Source organism: Pelobates fuscus, chromosome 6 (assembly GCF_036172605.1).
Source record: "Pelobates fuscus isolate aPelFus1 chromosome 6, aPelFus1.pri, whole genome shotgun sequence".
Taxonomy (NCBI): Eukaryota; Metazoa; Chordata; class Amphibia; order Anura; family Pelobatidae; genus Pelobates; species Pelobates fuscus.
Window position 1 is genome coordinate 83,517,880 of NC_086322.1, and position 26,708 is coordinate 83,544,587.

Genomic DNA, 26,708 nt, shown 5'->3' on the forward strand with positions numbered 1-26,708 from the left:
TCTATAATCTAATTTTGTACATCTACATGCAAGGTCTCCTTTATGGAGTAGATGCTTGAGGGCAAAAGCCAAGGTCATAACCAATGTCCAATCAGGGTTGGCAACATATGGTATGCTGAGGGAGCTGGTCCTGTGTGTTCTGATTGGCAAAAGCAGGTAACCAGTCCCAGGCTAAGAGAAGAAAACACCATCATATTGGTGTCTGACTGACAGTGACTCTGACTCTGAGCACCAATGTCCTCTAGCAGTGTGTCAGACGGTGGCTATCCAGCTGTTTTTGAGCTACAAGCTTCATAATTCTCTAACGGCACCATAAGGGAGGTTATGGTTTTTCACATTAATACCTTATCAAAGGACAAATGTGAAAAAGGAAGCCAGGATAGGAATCTGAAGCACAACAAAACATACAAAAACTAACAGGTAACAAGTGTAAGTGATATAATGTACTATTGTATTCTACACTGTAATATATTGGTTTTTCTCTGTGCTGATTCTGTGTTCTCATATTTAGGGGTTTAATGGAAAAAGCCATCATAGTTATTTTTAAAAACAGTGGGGCCCAGGGCAAGCTACTGTTTGTGGGTCAATCAAACACCCCACTATTTAATAGTGTATCAGAATCATTGTCGGTGTCAAAGGTTCAGTTCCTGAAATGAATCTCAGCAATTCATCTTTCCATGCTTAAAGGAACACTATAGTCACCAAAACAACTTTAGATGAATGAAGAAGTGTTTGTGTATAGATCATGCCTCTGAAGTTTCACTGCTCAAATCACTGCCATTTAGGAGTTAAATCACTTTTGTTTCTGTTTATGCAGCTCTTGCCACACCTCCCCTGGCTGTGACTCACAAAGCCTACGTGAAAACAAAACGGTTTTACTTTCCATCAGAGGTAACTGAACTTAAAATATTTTATCCTGCTCTGCAAATTGAGCAGGAGATAAGAAAATCTCAATTAAACAGGAAGTGTAAACATTAGATGACTCTCTACAGGAAGTGTTTAGGAAAGCTGTGCAAGTCACATGCAGGGAGGTGTGACTAGGGTGCATAAACAAAGGGATTTAACTTCTAAATGAAAGAGAATTAAGCAGTAAGACTGCAAGGGCATGATCTATACATCAAAACTGCTTCATTAAGCTAAAGTCGTTTTGATGACTATAGTGTCCCTTTAATAAACCGAGAACCATTATATTAGGAAATAACATCAACATTGAAAACTTAAAAGCCAAGTTTACCTTTCCTGGTCAAATACACCAACATTAATTTAGTAACAAATCTGACACAAAATGTGTACAATGCATCTCACAGAATGTGTGCAATTTCATTCATGTAATCTACATAACGTATTCAGGAAGGCTGAACTTGATGGACGCAAGTCTCTTTTCAGCTATGTAACTATGTAATAGCCAAGTCAAAGGATGATACAAGGCTGGACTTTTCTATTAATGTCTGGTTTAACCCCTTAAAGGGAAACTCCAGTGCCAGAAAAACGATCCGTTTTTCTGGCACTGGAGGGTCCCTCTCCCTCCCAGCCCCCAATCCCCGGTTACTGAAGGGGTGAAAACCCCTTCAGTCACTTACCTGGGACAGCGGCGATGTCCCTCGCCGCTGTCTCCGCCTCCGCAACGCTCCTCCCAGTGATTGCGTCGGCCGGTGGGCGAGACTGATCTCGCCCACCGGCCGAGGAGACGTAATGCGCATGCGCGGAAATGCCGCGCATGCGCATTACGTCTCCCCATAGGAAAGCATTGAAAAATCATTTCAATGCTTTCCTATGGGGTTTTGAGCGACGCTGGAGGTCCTCACACAGCGTGAGGACGTCCAGCGACGCTCTAGCACAGGTTTCCTGTGCTAGAACCCAGGAAGTGACCTCTAGTGGCTGTCTAGTAGACAGCCACTAGAGGGGGAGTTAACCCTGCAATGTAATTATTGCAGTTTATAAAAAACTGCAATAATTACAGCTGCAGGGTTAAGGGTAGTGGGAGTTGGCACCCAGACCACTCCAATGAGCAGAAGTGGTCTGGGTGCCTAGAGTGTCCCTTTAAGGACCAAACTTCTGGAATAAAAGGGAATCATGACATGTCACACATGTCATATGTCCTTAAGGGGTTAAACATGTCACCTTAAAAAAAAATATATTTATAGAATGTATGTACATCAAACATAAAACAATACTATAATCACACACAACATGATTCAAGCTGTTCATATTTGTATCTTTTTAAAATATGTCCATTTCATGACTAGTTAATACAATTGTTAGGAAAACAAAGAAAGCTCTAAAAGTATAAATAAAATACGCATAGCTGATAAAAATTTATGGGGGCAATATTCATTTAGCTTTTCTTTACTTTGCAAACACATACTGGATTCTATTTGTTATACAAGTATATGGTAATAATTTTATTGAGCTTTTCACGACCTCCAATGCACCAATCGGTGACTGCAAGATATCACAGCCGGGTCCTAAAAACTGAGCTGTTTTATTAGTTACAACAGGAGAATTACTATTAAAGGGATACTATAGGCATCCAAACAACTTTAGCTTAATGAAGTTGTGAAGGTGTAGTCTCACTGCTCAATTCTCTGCCATTTTGGAATTCAATCACTTTTGTTTCTTGTTATGCAGCCTTAGTCACAGCCGGGGAATGGGGATTGTGTCTGACAGACCAAATGAAAAATGGTTTCACTTTCAAACAGATGTTAATTTGCTATAGAAGTTTTTATCTCATGCTCTGTAAATTGAATATTAACCACACATGGGAGGCTTCTACATGCTCTAGTAGGATATTAACAGAGCAGATGCCAAATTCGAAATTAAACAGGCTGTGCAATAAAGTAAGTTTAAACATTATGTATAGGAAGTGTTTGGGAAGGCTGTGAAAGTCACACACAGGCAAGTGCGACTAGGACTTCATAAACAAAGTGATTTAACTTCTAAATGGCAGAGAACTAAGCAGTGAGACTGCAGTGGCATGTGCTATACACCAAAACAACTTCATTAAAGGGATACTATAGTTACCCAATCCACTTCTTCTAAGGTATGCACCCGGCCCTCTTATTGGCCTCGCTACCACAACCATACCTATGCTTGGGGATGAGGGTCTTGATTCACTGTTTTCCCAATTACTAGGCCTACGTACATATGCTAATTTGTATACCTAGGTCTGGAATTTCCATTTTCACTTCATATACATATTTTCATTTGTATTTCAATTATTTGTTCCTCACTTTGTGTTGCCCTCCACCTGTCCTACATAGCGATTCCATTTCTGACTTACTTCTCATTTTAGGTCAATTTTGTTGCCTTACAGTTTGTAACTTCTGGGTTCAAATATCCTATCTTGCTTGACATTGCGTTGCTTCTGGGATATTTCTAGGTAATTATTGTAGTATTTCCTTATTACGGACGCAGGCTGATGCTTTATGGTATCTATAATGTTGTATATTTTAGATATATCTGCACCTTCTCTCCTTTCAACTATTACACATTAGGTTAGTTTATTTCTTTCATATTTAAGTTTGCATACCTTTATGTCCCACAGTGGTTGATACCAATATTTACATCTTAAGGTGACTTCCACTCTCACTTACAAGCTCCACGTGTTCTCTTTTATTCAAGGTACATACTCCCCTCTCGTTATGTTCATCATGTTTCAAGCCCTCGTCTAAGGTAAGAAAACTGTCTTTGAGGGTCAGGTTCAAGCCATAGTTTATCAACTTCTATTCGGTCCCACAAGGCCAACTCAACACAACGATTTTCGCCAACCTGGCACGCGTCCAGTTATTTTCCTTGCCTCACCATCCTTTTGGGTCATAGTTAGGGCTTCACCTACATGGTCACATATTTTGAAATCTCTTATGGTCACTGAGAGGCCAACACCCCGACACAACATTCAGTGGTCCCAGATCCATGATGCAAATCATAGATCGAGCCTCTCTACAGCCGCTTGGCTACTAGCAGGAGTTCACCAGCAATGCAGTAGTTTTCCACCTAGACGCACTAGTTAGCAAACCAGTTCTAACTATTAAGGTGGGGTTTAGCAGATTATTTACTTGTTTTTTCTTCCTTTGTAGTATTTCACAAGAATCGATCCAAAGGGGAGGATCTTTCTCTCCCCATGACCTCGTTAGGCCTTGCATCCCTGTCAAGCCTGGTACCCCAGCTGAGCCTTAGGACCCCACTACTTCCGGGGATTCTAAAATCTTGGACTATCCTAGTGATGGCTAACCTTGACACCATAAATAGTTTCTGGACTACATTTCCCATGATGCTCAGCTAGCTTTTATACTCTAAAAACTAGCTGAGCATCATTGGAAATGTAGTCCAGAAACTATTTGTGTGTCAAGGTTAGCCATCACTGTCCCCAAGACGTAGAGGTATCCACTTCCCTGCTACTGCTAGGGAGTCAGAACTCTTTACTATCTGCACATCCTGATGACCCAGAGCCTGGCACAAGTTTGCAGGGGGGGGGGGGGGGGGGAAGTGGGGGAGGCAGCATGGCAGCCTAGCGGAGGTGCATGGGATGATGTCCACAATTATGTCCTCTCTGCCATCTATTAATGAAAGACTTACTAAATTGGAATCTTCCAATACTGGTTACACTAATCCTCCTTTGGACATTCCTGCTTCAGGTCCCACACATTTCATCACACAGGTAAATTATTTTCTCCTCCCACATCACACATAATAACTCGCGCACACTTGGTTCCCCCCCTTCTAGCAGGAAGGACATTTTGGATGGCAAGGACGTAAACCTGGTGTCTTTGTTAATCACAGAATCTAAATGAGAATACACCACACAGCTATAGTGATCTGTCAGTGATGCTCAAGGCAAGGGACCCAAGATATAAAAAAAATAAAAAAACACTCCATTCCTGAATTTGTCCTGGCCTTTGGGTTATATATGAACATCATCCGTTCCATATACCCTCTACATCGGGAAGAATTAGACCTATACCTTCACAAATTGGTGGATTTAGGACACACGTACTGAGATTTCACTTTTTATGACAACCAAAAATCTGTGTCAACTAAAGAAACTGTGGCTCTACCTCAATTTAATAATCGCATTGACTGGAGCCAGCTAGATATGGATATTTTACTGGCATAAAGCCAAAGTCTTGTGCTAGCTGGTCATATACTTACCATTCCACCAAACTGTGCCCCTGTAAAGCAGACCCACCCCCACTACCTGTGCTAAACACAGTTTCTCTAACAAGCCTGCACAGAGTGGTTTTAAGGATACAGTGGGAAATCCCATTGTGATCCTGGGCAAAGCACAGGTTTATAACAATTTCAACATAGATATGTGCAGTTTCAGTGCCGGTAGATTGTTACTGATTTGCTCAGTGTTTTAGTGCACACGCCAAGTCCATGTGCCCTTTCAAATTATTCCCCAAGCAATGACTGACCAAGGTCAACATAGACAACTTGTCTTTCTACCTTTGATCTCACCCCTCTTCTCACTTGGTGAAATTCCTGGTTCATGGTTTTACTTCGGGATTTCACACAGGTATTGTAGCTGTAGGCACGCTGGTATGTCACAACCTATTGTCTGCTTACAAAGATCCTCTCACGGTAGACACCTTAATTGAAAAAGAACTTTACCAGGGCTTCAGCGCATTCACAAAAACATGGACAGGTTCCTTAATCAAGGAGCCTGTACACGTAGAGATCTTCAGTCCCTATGGCATCCCTTAACTTTACTATGTGCATTATTCCACAGGTCAAATCCTTCATATATAAGTTAATTTGCCTCCCACCTGGCCTTCCTGATGAGGGTATTTCGTATGTGGCATTAATTTTCGTAATCATTTGAACCAGTCCACAATATTCTGGACAGATGCTGCGGCCCATTCTGGCTTTGCAGCCATTTATCTACCAAAACTAGGAAATCTTACAACAGGGCTATGGCCATATTTCTTAGGTTCACCACAGAATTCCGTATCTCCAATGATTATACAATTGAGACCATGGTTGCTTTTGCTGCATTTTGCCACCTTCAATTAAAATTCCCATAAATACCATCAAGCTTTATCCATTGACTGACCCAAATTTCAGATATGCTGGATACAAAACCATTAGATATACAAACCAATAATGTAATAAAAGCGGCCATTTACATAGCTTTTTACAGATTTCTAAAACCAATGCAATTTAAGATGCATGTCTTAAACAAGACATGCATCTTGTTTAAAGATCAACGACATCTTAAAAATTGCCTGGTATGTATTTTTTTTGATCCCGAGGAAAGCCCTACAGTGGGGCTGAAACGTTGATCGTATTTTTAATGTATATCTAAAAACTTTTTGGATTTTAAATGAAGCCCGAGGAGTGCAGCCATCAAGATCATGATAAAGACCACTTGACGGTCGAAACGTTGATTTGTTTGCTGATAATTTAATATAAGATTTAATCAAATCCAGTGAGTGCTCTCATTTTTTCGGATTATACATTTGCACAGAGAAGCACCCTGGTTAAATGTTGAATTGATTTGAACACCTAGGGGAAGAGTGCCAGAAATTTTGAATAATATATATATATATATATATATATATATTACATACCCACACATAATCCTTATATATTTGTCATAATAGAACACTAAGGACACATAACAGTTTAATTTAAATGAAGTGGTTATAGTGCCAGGAAGTCACCTTTCATTTATAAAAATGGCTTGAGACAGATCCGAAAGTATTTGGAGATGAAGTTATCATGCCCAGAGTATTTTTTTAAGAAATACAATTTTTTTTATTTATCAATACATCCTGGATAGAAGTAACAAATGGATGAAAATGTTGATGCAACTCAGGAAGTGTAATACAAGTTGTAATCATCTGCTTATGTTACACTATATTTTAAGACTATTCTACTGTCCAAGTTTAAGATGTGCCTTTTTTACAATTTATTTTCCCATCGATTTTGAGATGACCAAGCCTTAATTTTGAGAGAATTACTCCTTTGTTCAAAAAACAAAAATAAACACACCAAAAACACACCAAGTGTTTAAACTATAACATTTATTAATTTTAACAACAAAAAGACTAAAACAGTGAAAAAAATTCCAGTGTAAAACATGCACATTCACAGAATAGAACCAAGACAAAACACTGCAATAAAACATGTTAATGGAAAAAAATAAAAAAATAAAAAAAAATAAAGATACAGTGCCATGGAAGTCAACTTCTTACTAGGATGATGGACTTCTGCAACGTAAATTATTCAAAACTAAAACCTGAGAGGCTGGATACCACAGACACATCCAAATAATTCTTCATTCATGCAGTGTTACAATTCATAGTTACAGCAGCGATAGTCGGAGGCCTAATGGTATTGCAATACCCCTGGTCTACCGACTTATTTTACAAACTTCAGTTATGATCAGTAAAAAAAGGAAATAAAAAAAAAATACAAAACTGAAAACAAACACGTATGTTCTGTATGGCTTCTAGTGGAAAAGTACCGCAGACTTACATTATTTGACAGTCACAAACTATACTCAAGGAAAACAAAGGAACATTTAGTGTTCACAAACATGGTGCAAAAACAAAATATTATGTTATTATTTATATAGCGCCAACAAATTCCGCAGCACTTTACAATGGGTGGACGAACAAATGTAGTTTCATGTTCAATGAAATGTGGCTGGATAAAGCGGGAACACAAAGTCTCCATACACAGAGGCTGAACATAAAATTATATAATTTTTTATATAAATAATTACACATTTACTAAAGCGTACAGTATTAAAAGCATAGTGCAAGCTTGTAAATTAATAGTGAAGTCAAGGGTGGACATTTCCATTTGACAAAGACGGTCTTAAATAATCATAAGTTTAAAATATTGACTCATGCAGAAAGAACAAGAAGACTCATCACAGCCACAATTCTTATCACTTAAATCACAAAAGATAAATCAATGTAATAACCAGAATGCAGTATTGTCCAGACACCCAGAATATGAACTAAAAGAAAGTAGTTCAGGCCCAAAGAGGTTTAATTATTTCAAAGATAATGACAGAAAATCAGCACATTAGCAACAAAATGTTTCAGTGATAGAGTAAAAATATTTACTGCAATTATTAGATTTTATTTTCGCATTGTACACCTTCATACAAAAATGCCCACAAAAAAAATTTAAATAAAAAATAATTTATAAATATGGAACTCTGGAACCTAAATACATTCTCAAAATTGTTGGAGAAAATAAAAATCAATATGCTACAGACCTTATGAACACAACAACATTAAATATTACTAAACAAAAAAATTCTCTTATTTAAAATAAATTGTACCATGTTTCAAAAAGGAGCACCTAGTAAAATAAAAAAAAATAAACTTTTGAAAAGATGTGAAAAAATAATCGAAGGAAAAACATGTAGGTGTGACTGCCACCTAAAGAACTATATTAAGAGGCAAATCACTAACGTCCTTTTTGTACGGAAAAATGCATAATTATCTCTGCGGATGGTAATTACTTGCACGGCTGTCATTTTGCTTTATTTTCTTCCTTTGAACTGTATATATTTGTCACCTAAAAACTAGCATACTGTTCTAATTATGATGGATAAAATTAATTTGTGCTTAATATGCACACTGATGAGTTGACAAGAGAAATGTGTTACAAAAACAATGGTGGCATACCATTGCAATTTTGTGTTTAATATGAGATTGCCTCCAATCCTGTAAAGGAATGGAGTTTACTTTTTTTTTTTTTTAAATCTTTAAGCAGGCACTTAATGGAATTCAATATGATTCCACCTGTACAAACATGCTGAAACATCTACATGATGTTGCCATGGTGATTTCTGTTAAATGCTGGATAATTCCATACATTGCATCTAGCAATATATATATATATATATATATATATATATATATATATATATATATATATATATATTTTATTTGTAAAGGGAAATTTTAAGAGGGGCAAACATTAAAAAAAAAACAAAAAAAAAAAAAAACTATTACAGGCATTGCATTAGGTTCCCTTATGATTACTTCATGGCTCTACACTTAACGGTCACTGACTGTATAAGCTAGTCCTTTTTCATCAATTTACATACAAAAAAAAAAGAAAGCAGATTTCAGACAGGAAGAGGGTAAATTCCATATCTTATAGACATGATACCATTTTAATACGAAGAAATAATTATATTTTGCATACGTATGTGTGTGTATAAAACACTTCTTTTGCTAAAATCCAATTTTGGGGAATGACAAACCATTGCCAGAATGTTCATGTTAAAAAAACCAAAACAAATTTTGAATTACAAGGCTCATTTATTCATCAAACTCCATTTTGTATAAAATAAGACTATTATAAATTCATATTTTTTCTATCTGGGAAAATATATGCAGGTTAATACTGATCAATAATAATTTTTTGGAATGTTTAATTTAAGATAAAATAATTTAATGTGAAATAATTCTCAGCTCATGCTCTTTAAGTTGTAATTCTCCCGGATATTTTTTTATTTTTTATTTTTTAAAAACAATTGTTGATGAAATTTAAAATTCTGAGCAATAAGTCAACTCACTTTTTTATGTGCGAAAAAGAAAATGTTACACATTGCTTTTGGAAACATAGGGAATTGTATATAGTTTTCGAAAAACATAAATGTGTAATTAATAATAAAAAAAAAAAAAGTAAAAAAAATGGCTTCCTAGTAAAATAAAATTAGAAATTAATTTCAAAACAATATGATGTAGGAAAAAGGTGTGTTGGTGTAATCGAACTTTCGGATTTAAGCAAAAAAAATATTCACAAATCTAACCTACAAGGTAAACTGTGAAGTATGAGTAAGGCTGAAGGTGTGAAATCGATAATACTGGGCTGAACCACTGGCAGCTTTCCAGATGTTGTGGAACTACATCTCCCAATATGCTTTGCGAGCCCACAGAAGTAGTTCTAGCCCTGCGATAACACAATCAAGTGCCAGTAAGAGAAATGGATAACAGCCTCATGTATCATGCTGCTCACTTTTCCATTTGGATTTATTTAGCTTTGTGAAGATGCAAGCAAATTTGTGGAGCTTCTACAACCATTTTAAAGACTTTCCAAAAATGTATTGCAGTGAAATGTGAAAACACTTCTTCTTTGGCAAACATATTAATTCAAATAGTTTGACACCACTCAATGACTACAAAAAAATTAGTCAAGACAGCTGATCCAGTGATTCCAATGGAAATTAGGTCTTTTTTCAGCTTGAGTTGATTTTTTTTAACCATGATTTTTAACCTAGTCGTATTCACACTAAGCTAAACATTAGTGATGTGAAAGTGGGGACATTTTGGAAACCCATTGGTTAGCAAAAGCAGCCACATACTTTTTTATCCTAACTGGTAATACTGTTAACAAGTTACTGTTTGCTGAAAATGTATGTATTAATCTCGTCACAACTAAAATCTGTGTGCAGTTTTTAATTTTATTTTTACACATTAAAAGTCTTTTCCGCTTCTTTTACTTCTGTTAATAGTGATCGACCACAGATCTCCTTTAAACTTTCAGAATAGAAGCTTTGACATATGGTTATCTCAGAGACAAGATCTTGTGATTTGGTGAAGGATATGGCATTAGTGCACACACAACTACTTGATTTCACCATTCCTCGGCTTTTTGTTTTGTGGTGTCATAGGCTCTGATCACTTCAGATTGGGAGACTATTCCATTTTCATCCTGGGAAAAAGCATAGCCATCTGAAGAACAGAATGGAATAAAGCAAACATTACATCCCAACAGTAAAGATTATGACAGCACAGAAAATATGTGTCAAATAGCAAGTGTACAATAGAGAAACAAGTTGTGATATCAATCATACCTATAATGTGTCTCTACTTGGGAAGGGAGGGAGCAGCCCCTATTTTGGGCCCATACCCCTCTGTCCCTTTTTTAAATATTAATATCCCTTTTTTCTAGGAGCTTTGTATTTCATGTGTGCAAGTAACAGGGATCCACAGCAATAATATTCCCAGTAGTGTGTATTTAAACTACTAAACATGCGTTTAGAAATCAGGTATGTGCCAATAGCACCTAATAACACAAACTAGCTAAATAAAAGACATACAATAGTCTCAATATCATTATTAAATATTACTTACGGTTTACAAAAAAAATATAGATCCTGTTAAAATTAGTGTTAAAAAGTGTCTTAGAATTAAAAAAAAACAAAAAACACTTTCCCCTGAAAATAATTAAAATACACGGGTCTCTTAAAATACTTTGTACTAAGATACTTTTGTCCTGTCATTCACAATGTGTTTGCAATTCCCACATGTTATCTCAAACGTTTAAGAGGGTCTCTGAACCTTGGATGGGAGCATCCTGCTGTCATCCCATAGCTTCAACAGACTCCCACAATGTAAAACAACTGTCAGGTTACATATGGACATAATTCCTCTGAATGATTCAGGTATATTTAAAAAAAATTCTGGCTTCACTGATTAAAAAGAAATCCTTCACTCATCACAATAGGTTCAACTTGTCCAGAAGTTAATAATAAAGCTTTTGTGCTCTCTGATTATTTTTACATTCATTTTATTATCTAACCCATCAGGATAACAAATATGCTTCGCGTTTTTTTACAAGATTTCACAATACACATATGACCTCATATTTTCACTTCGGATTGAGCAAAATCACCCATCACTGATTATTTTAGCTTTATTAGGTTTGAACAAATACTAGCATATAATTATTAACTTGAAAATTGGTGTACAAATGCTTAATGTACTAAGTTTGTGTGCGCGTAGCTGGTCTTGAATGTCTAAAGTGACACTTCAGCGGGAATATCTTGTGCATAATTTAGAATTTTGATTAACCCTTACCACCTGTTAAAAGATTATTAAACTTTTCTTTTCTGTGTAGCTCTGATCCACTGCCTGCATCACCCACAAAGTAACTGGTACAGACTATCCTGTTTCAGCATCCAAATAGAGAGATGTGTGAATGCTCAAGGTCCCCAACCCGCCCCCCCTTTAATTGCAAAGTAAAAACTTACGGAGCAGGTTTTGCTGTACAGACTCCGAACGGTACATGCTTGCCGTGCCCTTCTTAAAGACATTTTTCAGTAACTGCGCTCTCTCAGTTAAGCTATGAAAGAAAAAAAGTAACTGTTTATATAAAGCAAATGTATGCAGGGAAAGTGCGGTTATGGAATTCACAAGGAAAACCAATTTAAAGGGACACTACACAGCCCAAATAAATATCACGGTTTAGTAGACGTACCCCCAATTAAAACATGTATTCATTTATTTATGCACTTATACATTGCCTATTTAAAAACAACCTGTAAACACTGCAGATCTCTTAGTCAATCATTTTTTGAGGTACACTTGAAACGAACAATAGAAATATACAACAGAAATAAAGGACATAGAAAGCAAAACACATGTTCAAACGCAGTATGACATTTAAGTTGTGGCATACAGTGCACAAATATAAACATAGAATAAGTAGTCAACAGGATATGCAGAGGGATCAAACACCAGCAGAAATATAACCAACGGAGAGGTAAGTATATGCACAGCAAGAAAACTGTAGACATTATATAATAAAAAAAAAACAAAAAAACATGTAGCCATTGGCAGCAAGCTTGAGTCCGGCTTTGGTCAAACCAAATTCAGCCTATTCCTGGGCTTGGAAGAAGCCTCCCAGGATTTGGGAATACAGTTGTACGGTCACATTAAGATGCCCCAAATGAAGAGGAAAGCCTCGCTGGTGGGAACAATAATAAACCCTGCTGGGCAGGAGATCAGACGTCTTTCCTATCCATGAGGTCTCACAGGCCAGGATCCGGCACGCACATCCTCAATACAAAGTGAGAGGAGAGAGCTCCCAGCAGAGTATAGGACTCTGAGAACCCACGGTTGTTGCACAACAGACTAAACAGGCAATATACCAAAATTTGTAAGGAGCTCACAGAAGACATGTCAATCTAGCAAGGAAGTCAGGTTCTGCCACCAGTCCTCACCTTCAAACATCACCCAGACTTAATGTGGCTGTCCAATGAGAAGTCTTTGCAGGGCATGTGCTCTGTGCAATGGCTGCCTCTTGATTTTAGCACCACTGAGCTAAACAACCAGGAAGTAACAGAACCTGTCTGGTTGAATGCCAGGGGGTTGTAACAAGGTTAACTTACAAAAGTGTACATTTATATTAAAATCTACACTTTTTGTAAAAAAGCAAACAAAAAACTACAAAACACTTCGCACAAAGCAGTTCATCAAGCTAAAGTGCTTTAGGGGTCGGAAGTGTCCCTTACAGATTTAATCCATTGATCAATAATTTGATTCTGGTATACTTCAATTAAATAAAAATGCATTTGGACGTTTTTCTGACGACGCCTATGGAAAAAGGAAGATACAAGTCAAACTGATACAAAACTAACTTCCCAACATCTAGGACAGTATCGCTCCTTAGCAGTTACCATAAGATTGACTACTCTAAGAATAATCGAAACAAGATGAGGTCAACTAATACGAAGTAACAAGATACTGGGTAAGCAAATCAAATAAAGGGATGCGAGAATTAAAAAGAATACTATGAGCAGAAGACAAAAACTGGGAATCAAGACACAAGCAGGAACGCATGCTCATGTGTACAAGAACCTTAATATGGCACTGATTCAATTAGGAAAGTACTCCAACCTCTCCCTCACCCCTCATGTCTAATCAATCGCCAAATCCTATCGCTTCCATCTCAAAAACATAGCGCGCTTCTGCCCCTATTTTTACCCCGGATGCGGCTAAGGTGCCAAGTCCATGCTCTTGTTCTCTTTCGCCTTGACTACTGCAATACCCTTCTCAGTGGTCTTACATGTTCCCAGGCGGCGAGGCTCATTTTCCTGTCTGGTCGCACCTCCCCGCTCTGTCAGTCCCTGCATTGGCTTCCAATTAGATATAGGGCTCAATTTAAAATTCTGGTGCTTGCTTACAAGTCCCTACATAATGCTGCTCCGACCTACCTATCCTCCCTAATACACAAGTATGTCCCGTTGAGGCCCCTACGCTCTGCCGAAGACCTACATCTATCCTCTGTCCATACTCCCACCTCTAATGCTCGCTTCGAAGAGGCTGCACCTCTTCTCTGGAACTCCCTTCCCTTCTTCGTAAGACTGACCCAGTCTCCACTCATTCACTCAAAAAATCATTGAAAACTCACTTCTCAAGATAGCATATCGATTAAACTGTTAGCAGGTTTTTATCCCCCCACCCCCCCCATAACTCCTCTCCTGCAACTGTCAAAATGACCTACTAAGCCCTCAGTGAATACTTTTCTAACAACCTACTTCATACCCCTACTTTTACTCTTTGTGTCACTAAACCCCACTCCCTCTAGAATGTAAGCTCATTTAGCAGGGCCCTCCACCTCTCTGTTCCTGTACATCCAGTTGTCTCGTTACAATAACATGTCTGTTAGTCCACCCATTATACAGCGCTACGGAATCTGATGGCGCTATATAAATAATAAAATAATGAAAATTGCTGCATCTATAGAGGGCATGGATATGGGACTGATGCATATCTATGATTGTGATTAGAATAATACGGTTATCCAGATTATCTAGGCTAGACTTGCGTTCAGAAAGATCGTTTTATTGTGGGAAGTGTTTTTGAATGAATGAAGTGTGGGGGGAAAAAAACGCAAGATTAACAGGTAAATTTACAATAAACTAAAGAAAATATAATCAATAGAATTTAATAAAACACAACAATGATCACGGGAAAAAAAAAAATACCCCAAAAGACATCAGTGGAGATAATAGAAGCTGAAAATACCAAACATGCACATTTGGGATTAACGGCTAAGTTTATAATGAACAAGTGAAACCTCCCATTAAAATGTTAGTGGCAGTGGTGGTGCAAGGGAGACCTTTTTTTTTAATTTTGCAATCTACTTAAAAACGATTTGACAAAAACAAAAGGGGCTGCATCCAATGGACTCTGAGCACCATAACTACTGGAAAAACTGTAGTAGATACGGTGCTAGGAATGTAATTTCAAAACAGCTAGAGTATATTAAGAGGATCTAGAGAATTAGCCTTCTTAGCCTCACAGAAAATAAAATGACCAACACAGGCAAGTATACCTGCTTCCTAAAAGAGGTTAGGAGATGGGAGAAAACTCACACTGGCTTTAAATTGGGTTGAGGGGTTAGTATCTAATGAAGCGCTGTCCTGTCTGGGGGAGGATTTGCCTCTCTCTACAGTTTCCTAGTTGGCACGCATAAGTAAATATTTTCACACACCATACAGGTATTGAATATATATCAGACTGGGTATGTTTTCCCAGAAGGGAGAAAGAATGTTTGATAAATGGCCCTTGTAGTGCCAGGGTTAGATGTAGATGAATAATTTATAGCATTTGAATATACCGGTATATATATTTTTTATTGACCGTGCTGCTCAGGTATTTATATTTGCCAAAAAACAGTACACAGTTCACCACTGTTTCTTACATTTTAGTTAAGGCTCTAGTACGTCTTGAACCTACAGACATGTAAGGGTTGAAATGTTTTTAATGCTTTCCTAGATTTTGTAAATAGAATTAAAATAAATAAATAAATAAATAAAAACATCTAAATTTTAGAGGACAGTATACATTTGTTCAAACACTGTGCTCTCTAATGAGAAAATATTTTGCATATATTTAAATTTTGTAAACCAAGCAAATTAGATTAAAACGTTAATTATTGGGGTAATGCATTTATTAGTTAAATGTACTTACAAGGCACTGGTTTTGTTTGGATATTTATAGCTGTCTCAATCTTGGGGTATTAAGGCATAATTTAAGGAGACCAGGTAAATGGATCAACTTATTGAAAATTAGATTCAGATGAAATGGATTATTCCGCTTAATGAAATATATCTTTCTTGGTTTTCCAAGATCACATCTACCTGGACAGCCTGTAGATATAATGTCAAAATATTTTTCTCTGTTTAATTTTACATATCTAAATCAAAGGGGAATGCAGTTTTGTGGTCAAATTAGCAAAGCAAGAAGCAGATCATTTGCAATTCCCTCTAAGGAATTCCACTATTCTCTAGTCTAGTGAATAAACCCCTTTGTGTTATTCCTTTATATTGGCCATTTAGTAAAAGTTTTAAGGAAGTGACTTTTTGTATTCATTTGAATCAGTTTAAATAAAATTCTGAATGACTGCAAGCACAGTGCAGATTTTATAATGGGTTAAATTGACAGATCCACACTGTGTAACATAATGTAGAGCAATCTTTTGTTACTTATAATTCACTTATTCTGCAATATGAACTAATTGTGTCAGAGAAGCAAACTTGGTCAAACTGCTTGAAGTCGTATAAAGGCTACTCAGGGAAAAGAAAAAATAAATAAATAAACCCAGCCCCTCTCCCACCCTAACAAGAACATATTTATGATACAATTTCTACGGCCAGTGCACCAGTGGATTTTTATAACAAAAAAATAAAAAAATAAAAAAAAATAAAAAAAACACAAAAAAACAAAACCTCACACCAGCCAAACAAAAATAAATAAATCCCAGTTTCATTAATATATTTAACATCATGATGAGCATTTTAGATGTTCATTCTCCGTTGCAATAACATACATATTAAAGAACTCTTTTTTTGTATATAGAGAGCAACTAGATGTATAAATCAATAGAAAAGGAGATATCTTAGCAGCAGACAGCAACCCAACTCAAAATACTTGCTGCCAAATCCAATGTTACATTTGGTAAAACTGAACATTAAATATTAGGTTTTCAAAGTGGACAAGAACCAGATCTCAGGATTATTGCAAACAACTCCTGTAACATTCACTGTATCTGTGCTTCAAACAGTGCATTACAGTTGGTACCCTTGATACTATTCAATGCGTAGGTAATGTAATCCATAATATCAGAATTAAGCAGTCAAATGTCAGTAGGGACTTTACCTTTTTCCATGCACAACAGCACCCGGATCCTGCGACTTCGCTTCAAGCTCTTGAACTTCGTCAACTAAGGTTTTAAAACAGGATCTTTTCACACTGTATTGAAATTTAAGGAAACAAAGATGGGTATTTATCAAAAGAAAAAAAAACACATATTTAAACAAAATGCCATTCTCCAAAACTTCAAAGGCAAAGTTATTTTCTTGCATGTCAGATTAAATAACGAAATCCTTCCAGAAAAAAATATTTAAAAAAACAAAAACAAAAAAAACGTACAGACTTGCACAGTTTACATACTTAAATGTAGGAAATGCATAGAAGGTGCATCCACCCGGAACACAAGTACAATAATGGGTTGGAAACGAGTTAAATGCCACTCTGTGTCTGAACTCAAGTATACAGAAATAGTAATCCTTTTGATCATTTTATAGTGCACTTTTTTTTTAGCCCAGAAATTTATGATGCCATTTCTCCAGCCAGCGCACCTGTGATTTTTTATATTCACATTTCTAAACACCATGCAGAATTCTTAAAACTACTACTAGCTAGAGAACAGAGGACAAAACTTTTAACCTATTCAAGATACCTTGTTACCGTGACAGTCTCAACATACCTTCAGTCCTGAATGGGGTTAGGAGGTGGTGGTGGTTGGTTAACAATAAGGTCTTTATTTACGAATGTATTATACTGCATTCTAATCAATTTTATAAACGGTTTACACTAAACATTTTCTATATTATGTATTCAACAATAAATGACTACAATATGGGGAGAAAATAAATTCCATACTCACGTTTTGTAAAATACATCAAGAAGCAAGGATGCAATAGGGATAAAGATAAGGCCCATCCAAAAAAATCCAGAATTGAACATCATATTCGCCTGTGAGAGATACATACTCCTTTTATTTCCTTTATTAGAATATTTTTTCCCTCACTCGTTTGTTTCCCTTATATTTAATTTATTTTTCTCCTAAATTCAAAAATGTTTTCTTAAAGCTGAAGTATAAGATTTCACTACACCTTTCCAAATGATCAGATTGCAGTCACGGATTATTATTCCGTTCGATTTGCTCATAGTGCAAGAAGTCACATGTCAGAGACATATCAAAGAAAAGCCTGCTCTGTAAAATTAAATGGAATAATACCAAGTATTTACATTGGAAATAAAGTGATTCTGTTACTGTCCGTCACATGTGAGTAATTATAGTAGAAATCAACAAAACATTTACATTAACAATAGGTGAAAATACTACTATTATTCTCATGCTAAATGCTGTAGATTTCGTACGTTTAAGTTTAAGTACGAACAAGGTAAATGTTCACGGCATTATGGTAAGACAACGGCAGACTAATGCCACATAAGCATGGAAGCATCACTTTATGCTACTTACGACACAAGTACAGCAACGTGTAAATACTGAAAAGTCACAAAGACAAAATCCTGGCATATACGCTAATGTATATATTTACCCAATGGTTTAATACAAGTATGAATTGAATTTCATTTCACCAGGGTTTTAGAAGCAAATGTAACCATTAAAAACTGTATTCATTCACCCTTAAACACCAGAACTGAATTTAAATGTACTTAAGTGTTCTAAAATAATTTAATATAACCATTAAGACTGTATTCATTCACCCAAATGGTTAATTACAAGAGCGGATTCTAAACTTATTCAATAGAGGCAATTTCATTGCAAACAGCTGCATCAGTTTCAAATACATCTGGACATTAAGGAAACTATGATAGACAACAGTATTCATTTAGAGAAAACATATTGCAGACTAGCGGGTCATAAGAAAAGGGGTCTCCTTAACTGTAGCTACCTTGTTTGTGATTCTTGCCAGCATAATGGAACAAGGGCGATCATGTAGGCCTTGGGATGTCAATACGGACCATTGTGATGCTAACTAATCACTTCTGCCAGTCTATGGCTTTGCAATTGAACGTGAATTAGGGAGGAGGTGGGCAGATTTTTGTTTTTTTCTGCGTCATATTTGAAAGCCTGTCCGATTTATTTTCCCTTGAATTGCTGAGTTAATCCAAACCTAAAAGATTTAAAGCTGACATTCGTATTAAAGACAGAAGGTCTCTTTGTATATTTTGGATCAAGAAAGGGAAAAAGTGAAATCCCACAGAAGCATTTCCTTCCCTTTATTTAGTTATATAAAAAAAAAAAAGAAAAAAGAAAAAAAAAAAGACTACCCCTCACTCTGCAGAAACCATTTTTGTTTCTAACTTTCCACATTTCTCCGCACACAAGCTGGTCAGCTGGGAAATCGCAAACCAATCCCTCTCAGACAATGGCAGTAACAGGAGCAGCCTGTTCCAAGGATGGGCTGTGTCTGAATATGACTGCGGTTTACAAATTGTTCCTAATGTGTGAGATTTGCAGTCCATGCCAAGATTCTCATTCTTATGAAACCAAATGGAATCTGCCACAAAAGTAGCTCTCATGGGAATTCATAAGGAGCTCAGAAATTAGACTTGAAAAGCCTGGAATAATGAAGGGCTGGCTGCCTCTAAGTAGAAAGAAATAAATCAGACATTATATTGAGTCAAATACTTTTTGTATTAAAGAAAAAATGGCACCAGAGAGGCAGTTTACAATGACCTTCACCAGAAATATACTACAAAGATCAATACAGCAATGGCTGCGCAAATAGGTTAATTCTGATATCTGTTGAGTGATATATTTTTAATGGTTCAGTATTGAAGATTTTTTGACAACAAATCTTCATTAAATCAAGACAAGCAGAGACATTCTATGAATGCAATCCAAAAAATGCAAGGAAACTTAGAATGAAGTCTCACTATCATTAGTAGTAACTATTACTACTTTTAAAGACAAAATAAGAACAGAATAGAGCTCGATTTATATGAGCTATGTAAATCCAAAGATAGACTACAGAATATCAATCACGTTTTCAAGCAAAATATGGCTTCGAGAGTAGTTACACTTTTACTTGTGAGAAGCATAGCGTTGAATAAAAATTTAGGTGAACTTGATGGGATTCTGAACCTAAAACCTCTAAGAATGCAAAGTTCTTCTTAGCTGCAGAATGAGAACTCTGGAAACAGAGCTTACGAGGAGTTTGGTTGCAAACTCAAATCTTTACTGGAGTAGAAGTGGAATTAGTTAAGAGAAAATGCTAAATGTTTTTCAAACAATCAGAGAAGTGAAAAGTTTTGCAAACTTCCTGCGGTTAATTATTCAAACCTTAAAGGGTTATTCCATGCACCATGGCCACTTCAGTGATTTGGTGCCTGGAGCATGTATGTGCAATGTGTCACTGTGGAACGCTACACAAACCTAGTTGTACACATCTGCTGCCAAAGGTGGAACTCCACCTCCAGCAGCGTCACTGACATCATTAGCCAGCCCAGAACTAGAGTTTCAGGCTGCCTAATGTCCATTCTGTGCATATTCCTATACTCAGAGTTGCAATCATTGGATGAGAGAAGTCAGCTGAAACTCTCAGCCAATGAATGGCTGGCAGGATCAACTTCCAGCTTCGGAAGCAGCAAGATGTCGTCACCGGCTAGAGAGGAGACCACAGGGATTTAGGTAGACGGTTTGCCCCAATGTCAGGAAACAGATCCAGAATACTCACAGCATCAAGACCATTACAGCTGGCCATAGTAGTTATGATTCTTTGAGCAACCATTGAAACTCAAACATCTGACCCAACAAAGCACAAACCAGAAAAATTGTTGTATATAGATACAGCAATAAATTTAGTTTACATTAAGCGAAGTAGATGACGCAAGAAGAAAGAAAAGGGGGTAATAGAAGATAAAAAAACAAAACAAAAAACATTTGCAAGCTAGGTATCAGTGCTGAATAAAATATGCTTAGTTACTGTATTGCAAATTTCACATTTTAATAACCATGTAAATGTATGCCTAAATCTTAAGGCAGAAAATGAAAATATTTTTTTTTTCTTTCAAATTGTAATAAAACTGCAAGGGGCTGCATCACTGGCATCATTGAAAAACAGCTTCATTTTATTAAAAGTACTTCTCTGCAATCTGATTGCAATGGATTTATACAGCTCCATCCCATTAGTCCATTACAAAATATATTTTCCTAACCATGTTTCACTAATTAATAGCATGGTGACCAATGTTTGTAAGGATTGTATAGTCCTGAACATCTTGGAGCAGCAAAGTCATGGTGTAGACATTAATAAAATGTGTGATTTTACACAGCTCAGTTAAGCCATTTGTACTTGTGATATTTATCAGCTGCTGCATATCTTGCTCCAACACTTCAAACTACATCGGCATTGAGAGTTCACTGACTTATCTACCCTCAGGGGCAGACATCGCGCAAAACAGATGGGAGCTTTCCAAAAGCTTTTCCAGTGCATTATGGCAGGCCTCCTTTACCACAATGGATTCACAGATACTAAGCTCCTACTATTAATCACATCTTGAAACATTTTATTCCATTACTGGTCGCATAATTCATATCAGTAATACACCATAATGAAAGCATTCTATCCAGTGAGCCGGGGATGGCCAATCATGGCCATATGAAACAGTCATTTATACAGACTACATGTCCATGTGCCATATACATATTGACAGACGCATAGACCCATACTGACACAGCCAACTAATCAGACCTCACACAAAATCACACATTCTCCACTGGTCCCACATACTCTGGACAGCATGCAGTATTCATGCTCACAGAGACCCATAGTTATGATTTAGGCTGGAACATCCCAGTTAGTAATTCACTTGGAAACAGTTTTTGTTTGTTCTATTACAGGTTACTGTACTGGGACCTAGTACTCAGTACAGTAACCTAGGGAGATTTAGCTTCCTCATTTGACATCTTCTCATGGAAGGGATGGATATATTGGTGCACTGCAGTTACGTACCAAGAGACAGACAGAAAACCTCCTTATGACCAAGTCTGCACAAAGAGCGCATACGGTGCTTCGAGTCACCCTTTAAACCCCTTAACGACACATGACGTGTGTGACGATTCCCTTTTATTCCAGAAGTTTGGTCCTTAAGGGATTAAGGACCAAACTTCTGGGATAAAAGGGAATCATGACATGTCACACATGTCATGTGTCATTAAGGGGGTTAAAGGGCACTATAGGCACGCAAACCACTTCAGCTCATCGAAGTTGTCTGGGTGCAATGACCCTGTCCCCTTAACCCTGCAATGTTACTTATTGCAGTTTCTGAGAAACTGCAATAATTACATTGTAGGGTTAAAATTAATGCTGAACATCCTCACTCTCTGCATGAGGACATCCAGAGTCAGTGAAAACTCCATAGGAAAGCAGTGCAGCAATGCTCTCCTATGGGGAGGGCCTAATGTAAACGCTGCGCATGTGCATTAACATCCCCCATTATTGTGGTTGGAGAGGGCGGGGCGCCGACCCAGTGCTGAGGGATATCGGCTCTAGAATCGGGCGATTACAGTAAAGGGTAAAAACCCTTCACTGCCTGGGACCTTCTGCCAGAAGAAAAAGGGGGGGAGGAGGGAAAGGGAAGGGGGTGGGGGTGAGCAGCTGTTGCTAGAGGGAAGGAGGGGCAGGAATACAAGTTTGTATTCCTAGCACTAAAGTATCACTTCATGGCTTACTGAAGAGTGCAGGACGCTGAGGATAACTAATAACACACTGAAGTGAAAACTTGATGGGCGTCATCTGGCTGTGATCCTAAAATGCGGATGGTGCCTGTAAAGTACTGGACACATTGATGTCTGTCAGGCAAACTCTTCTCAGGATAACTAGAAACCAGGTACCAGTGGAAGCATAGGATGCAGTGAACAAATTATTTCCATAGCTACGAAAGTCATATTAACCATAAGAAAGTTACTTACCGTAAATTGTGTTTTCTACCTGTACTATTAAAAATTACTCCAAAATACAAGCTTGTTGGTTAAAAGTGTAATGAACACTTAATTAATGACTTGAAGACCGGGCTTGAATAATATAAAATGGGTGGGGGATTGACACACCTCATTGATAATTGAAGTGCAATACCCCATAATAACATGTGGTTAATTAGGAGTTCAATACTACAATTAAGTTTACTTGAAGCTAAACATGCATCTAATACAAATAAACTTCAGACAACGTGAGTCAAAGAGTGCAAGGAGAGGAAGTTAGGAGATCTGCCATCTCGCAATTAATGAAAGAAAAAAACAGAAGCTGGAAAAGAAATAGTAAATCATGCTTAAACCACATTGTCAAGTAGAGAAGGTGATTAAATTATATGTCACAAACACGTCTGGAATACATCCAACATACTCTTGTTACCGGGTAAAAGATTAGATTACACCAGAGTTAAAATGTGCTTTAACCATTTGTATTCAGCAGGGCTGTCTGCAATGGGCCACTCAGATGAAGAAGTGGAAAGAAGAAAAGGGCATTTTTAGGATTTTTATGGTTCAGAATCCCTAACCTCACACTAGGAGGAACATGTTATGAACCGTAATCTGAACTTTAAAATAATAAGCATTCTCAGAGTTTGGCACACCCAATATATTTGTCCCTGCCCATTACATATTTAAATATATATTATATATTTAACCCTTTCAAAATTCATCAGACGAAAAAGTCCAGCATATGGACCAATAATTCTGGCTGGGTGTCTGATGACATGATTTAATGCCATGTGAGTGACCAATTAGTTATTCTAAGCTGTGAGACATTATGTCACCTGTGCTTGATCTGAATACATAATGTCACTTGTCTGAAAAAATGTAAGCCTGAATAGGTCACTAGCATAAAATGTAAAGGGTAAACATAGAGACCACTAAATACGGTGGTCTACACAAATATGTAGGGTTTAAGTCAGCAAGCCAGACAATTTTGAGATCAAGCAGTTTTTTTAAGCAGCCTGGAGGGGATGTGTTAACAGATACATAAAAGGTCTACATGTCTAGCTGGCTAGAGCACTAAACAGAGAAACAGTAATTGTAATGTAAGGACAAGCATTAAGTAAGTTAATTTCATGCTGAATATACTATATGGTAAAATAAAGTGAAATATGAAGACTCAGCATGACCACACCTTTTTGCCTCATTAATTCCTCTTTGTACATGGATAAAGTGGAATAAATGAGGCAAAAAGGTGGTTCTTTTATTAACTCATTTACATATGTGCACCCAGAATCCCTTGCAGTAGTAACAGCACTGCAAAAGTAAGATTTATGTGGGAAAAGCAAGTTTTACGGCCTGTTTGGCATGTTCAGATCTGTGTTTAACAATAGATTAACGATCCACTGAGTTCAGGTGAGAGGGGTTTTCAGTCACTTTTTCCCCCACCATAACTCTTTGTGCCTTATAAGTAAGTAAACAAACATATTTCAGTGCATCTCAGAAGTGCTTTCCCTAGCTTCATGGGGCAGCCTTCTTTAAACGATCTGTGGTCATAAACCGTGCTTATCCCATCAAACACCATGCAGGTAACAGAGAGCGAGTGAATTATCACAAATCATGTAGTCGTGCAGGTATTTCAAAAAAGCTCTGGGCTGGTTTTATTCATTTATACATGCAAGAAACTAGTTTACAGCATTTATTACAACTTTGACAGCAGAAAGATAAAATGAAGAGCAGCACTTACCTCTCCAGACATGTCCGGTGCTATAGAAATTGCAGGCCACAAAGAAGAATAAACGCCAAAGAATAGTATCCACAGCAAGATACTCCCCCAGATAGCAATATGGGAGAACTGAAAATAAATAAAATGCCTTCCACATTACTAGGATAAATGACAGTGACAAATTACCTGACATTTACTCGGTAATTGGATAACAGACCAAGAAATCAATTCTTACTTAGTACCTATTCTTCAAAGCTAAATAACATTATATGATCCCCATAACAATACTAATATTATAGAAGTACGGGAGGACAGGTTTGTGAATGATAACATTAGAAGTTAAGAAATAAAATATGCAAACTGCCTAAATTCTGCCATATGTTCCTTTTGGCATCCGCTGACAGTGGCCAAAGGGGCATTTTGACTTATTACACAAGTGCAGAGTAATTCCTTATTTTAACTATGCCAAAGACCAGAAGCACACTGTTAAGTATATTTACATTTTAAACAATTCGACAAAATCTATCTGTATGCTCTCCATCCGACTTACACTGATCTGATGAAATTAGATTAAAATGTATGATTATACGGTACGTGTTACAATGTAAACCAGATAAATTGCTCTCAGAACTTGAAAAAGTTGAAAGGTCACATTTAACTATACAAAAAAAATATTGCTGACTTGGAAAAGATGGATGGACTCATGTTTCACAGAACAATTGCTTTTTTTATGCAGTCTAGGAGAACATTATATTTATATGTGAATGTGTTTTATTTTAACTGAAAAAAGTCCTTGTAAAATCGAACCTATTATTCTCTGATAAATAGGCAGATATTGTTAACACTAAGTAGTTAGAACAGCAATAACAAAAACATAAGTAAAAATATAAACTGCACAATATTAAATGTATTACATACACACACCAAGAGTTGAATAGTAAGACACTCATTTCATTACTAGTAACAAAATGTGTACATCGAGCAGTTATAGTAGATTCTAATAAGAACGAGATTTGATAATACTTGGGGTTTTATTCACTAAACAGGGAACAGACAACTATGTGCATTTTTAAATCCATTAAGATCTCTACATAAGAGAATCGTAGCTTATCATAACTCTCTCAGTGAATATACACCCTTAAAATTCAGTAACCGCCATTATCCCAAATAAAAGTGTATTGCATAGTGTATTAAGGGTGATGTTTACCAGCTTGTGCACTTGTATGAACTCTTGGTACAAGTAGAGTGGAATGCAGATATCCCCCCATGGATTAGCTAAAAACCTGGGAAAGAGCTGACCTCCTGTCGCCTAATTAGCAACATGCACCTAGACACAACAGCCACCATAATAAAGACGGGGTGAGAGTAGGGGTAACATAAACAGAATTCAAATTGTATTGTTTTGGCAAGTGGGTAATGAAGCATTTAACAACTGTCACTAATGAAAGGAAATGTCTTGAAATGAGTGCATGTCAAAAATTAAGTGGAGCAATTGAAAACCCCAAATTTAGGAAAAACTAAAAACACAATAGGATAACGCTTGTAATTTCAAAAAGAACTGGGAAACATTCCCTGATATTGTTGTTTAAGAGTATTTTTGGACAGTATCAGCTGACAAAAAGAACAAGCAAAGGGTAACATTTATAGAGCCTACACACAAAGGGAGAAATTTATAAACACATTTAGAACATGCTACAATAATGTACAGGATTTTGTGTGCCGGATCAGTGCTAAGACATATCCCACATGCATAAGCTTCTTTGTTCTAACAGGAATGGAAACATGGACATAGTTTTTGAATTTCACATTTGTGTGTTTTTGTTTTACCTCTTGAATATTACAAATTTCATGATTGTTTATGGAGATACTTTGCTTGGCAAAAAGGTGGGAATGATGCCATTTGGTCAGAGAGGAAGTTCTCTATATAGTTTTTCCAAAGTACAGAGTTCAGGCAAAGGGTACATGCAATAAGACATAGTGAGCCTTCCTTTAATTGGTGGCATATTCTGTGAAATCAGTACTGATGTCAGTGGGTTATCTGATAAAATACATGTGCCCATGCCAATTGTGCAAAGTGAGAACTGTTACATCTAATACAAAGTACACAAGTGATTGATTATTGGTGGGGTTTTGCACATATCCTCCCACTGAAAGAGGGGGATTTTTTGTTTTAAATAATACCTCCTCTTACTCCGTATCAGGAGGTACT

General features: G+C 36.9%; 1 protein-coding gene across 3 annotated transcripts in view; it reads right to left on the reverse strand.

The window, feature by feature from the left end:
- Nucleotides 1-9,105: 9,105 nt before the first annotated feature.
- ATP8A1 (ATPase phospholipid transporting 8A1) overlaps nucleotides 9,106-26,708 on the reverse strand; it is a 168,987-nt gene continuing 151,384 nt past the window's right edge. For all 3 annotated transcript variants that reach the window (XM_063457911.1, XM_063457912.1, XM_063457910.1), the window contains 5 exons: nucleotides 24,521-24,628; nucleotides 17,713-17,801; nucleotides 16,923-17,015; nucleotides 12,008-12,099; nucleotides 9,106-10,706 (listed from right to left, as the gene is read on the reverse strand). In XM_063457911.1, the coding sequence (XP_063313981.1) occupies nucleotides 10,609-10,706; nucleotides 12,008-12,099; nucleotides 16,923-17,015; nucleotides 17,713-17,801; nucleotides 24,521-24,628 (480 nt within the window). In that variant the 3' untranslated portion in view covers nucleotides 9,106-10,608. The remainder of the gene's footprint in view (nucleotides 10,707-12,007; nucleotides 12,100-16,922; nucleotides 17,016-17,712; nucleotides 17,802-24,520; nucleotides 24,629-26,708) is intronic.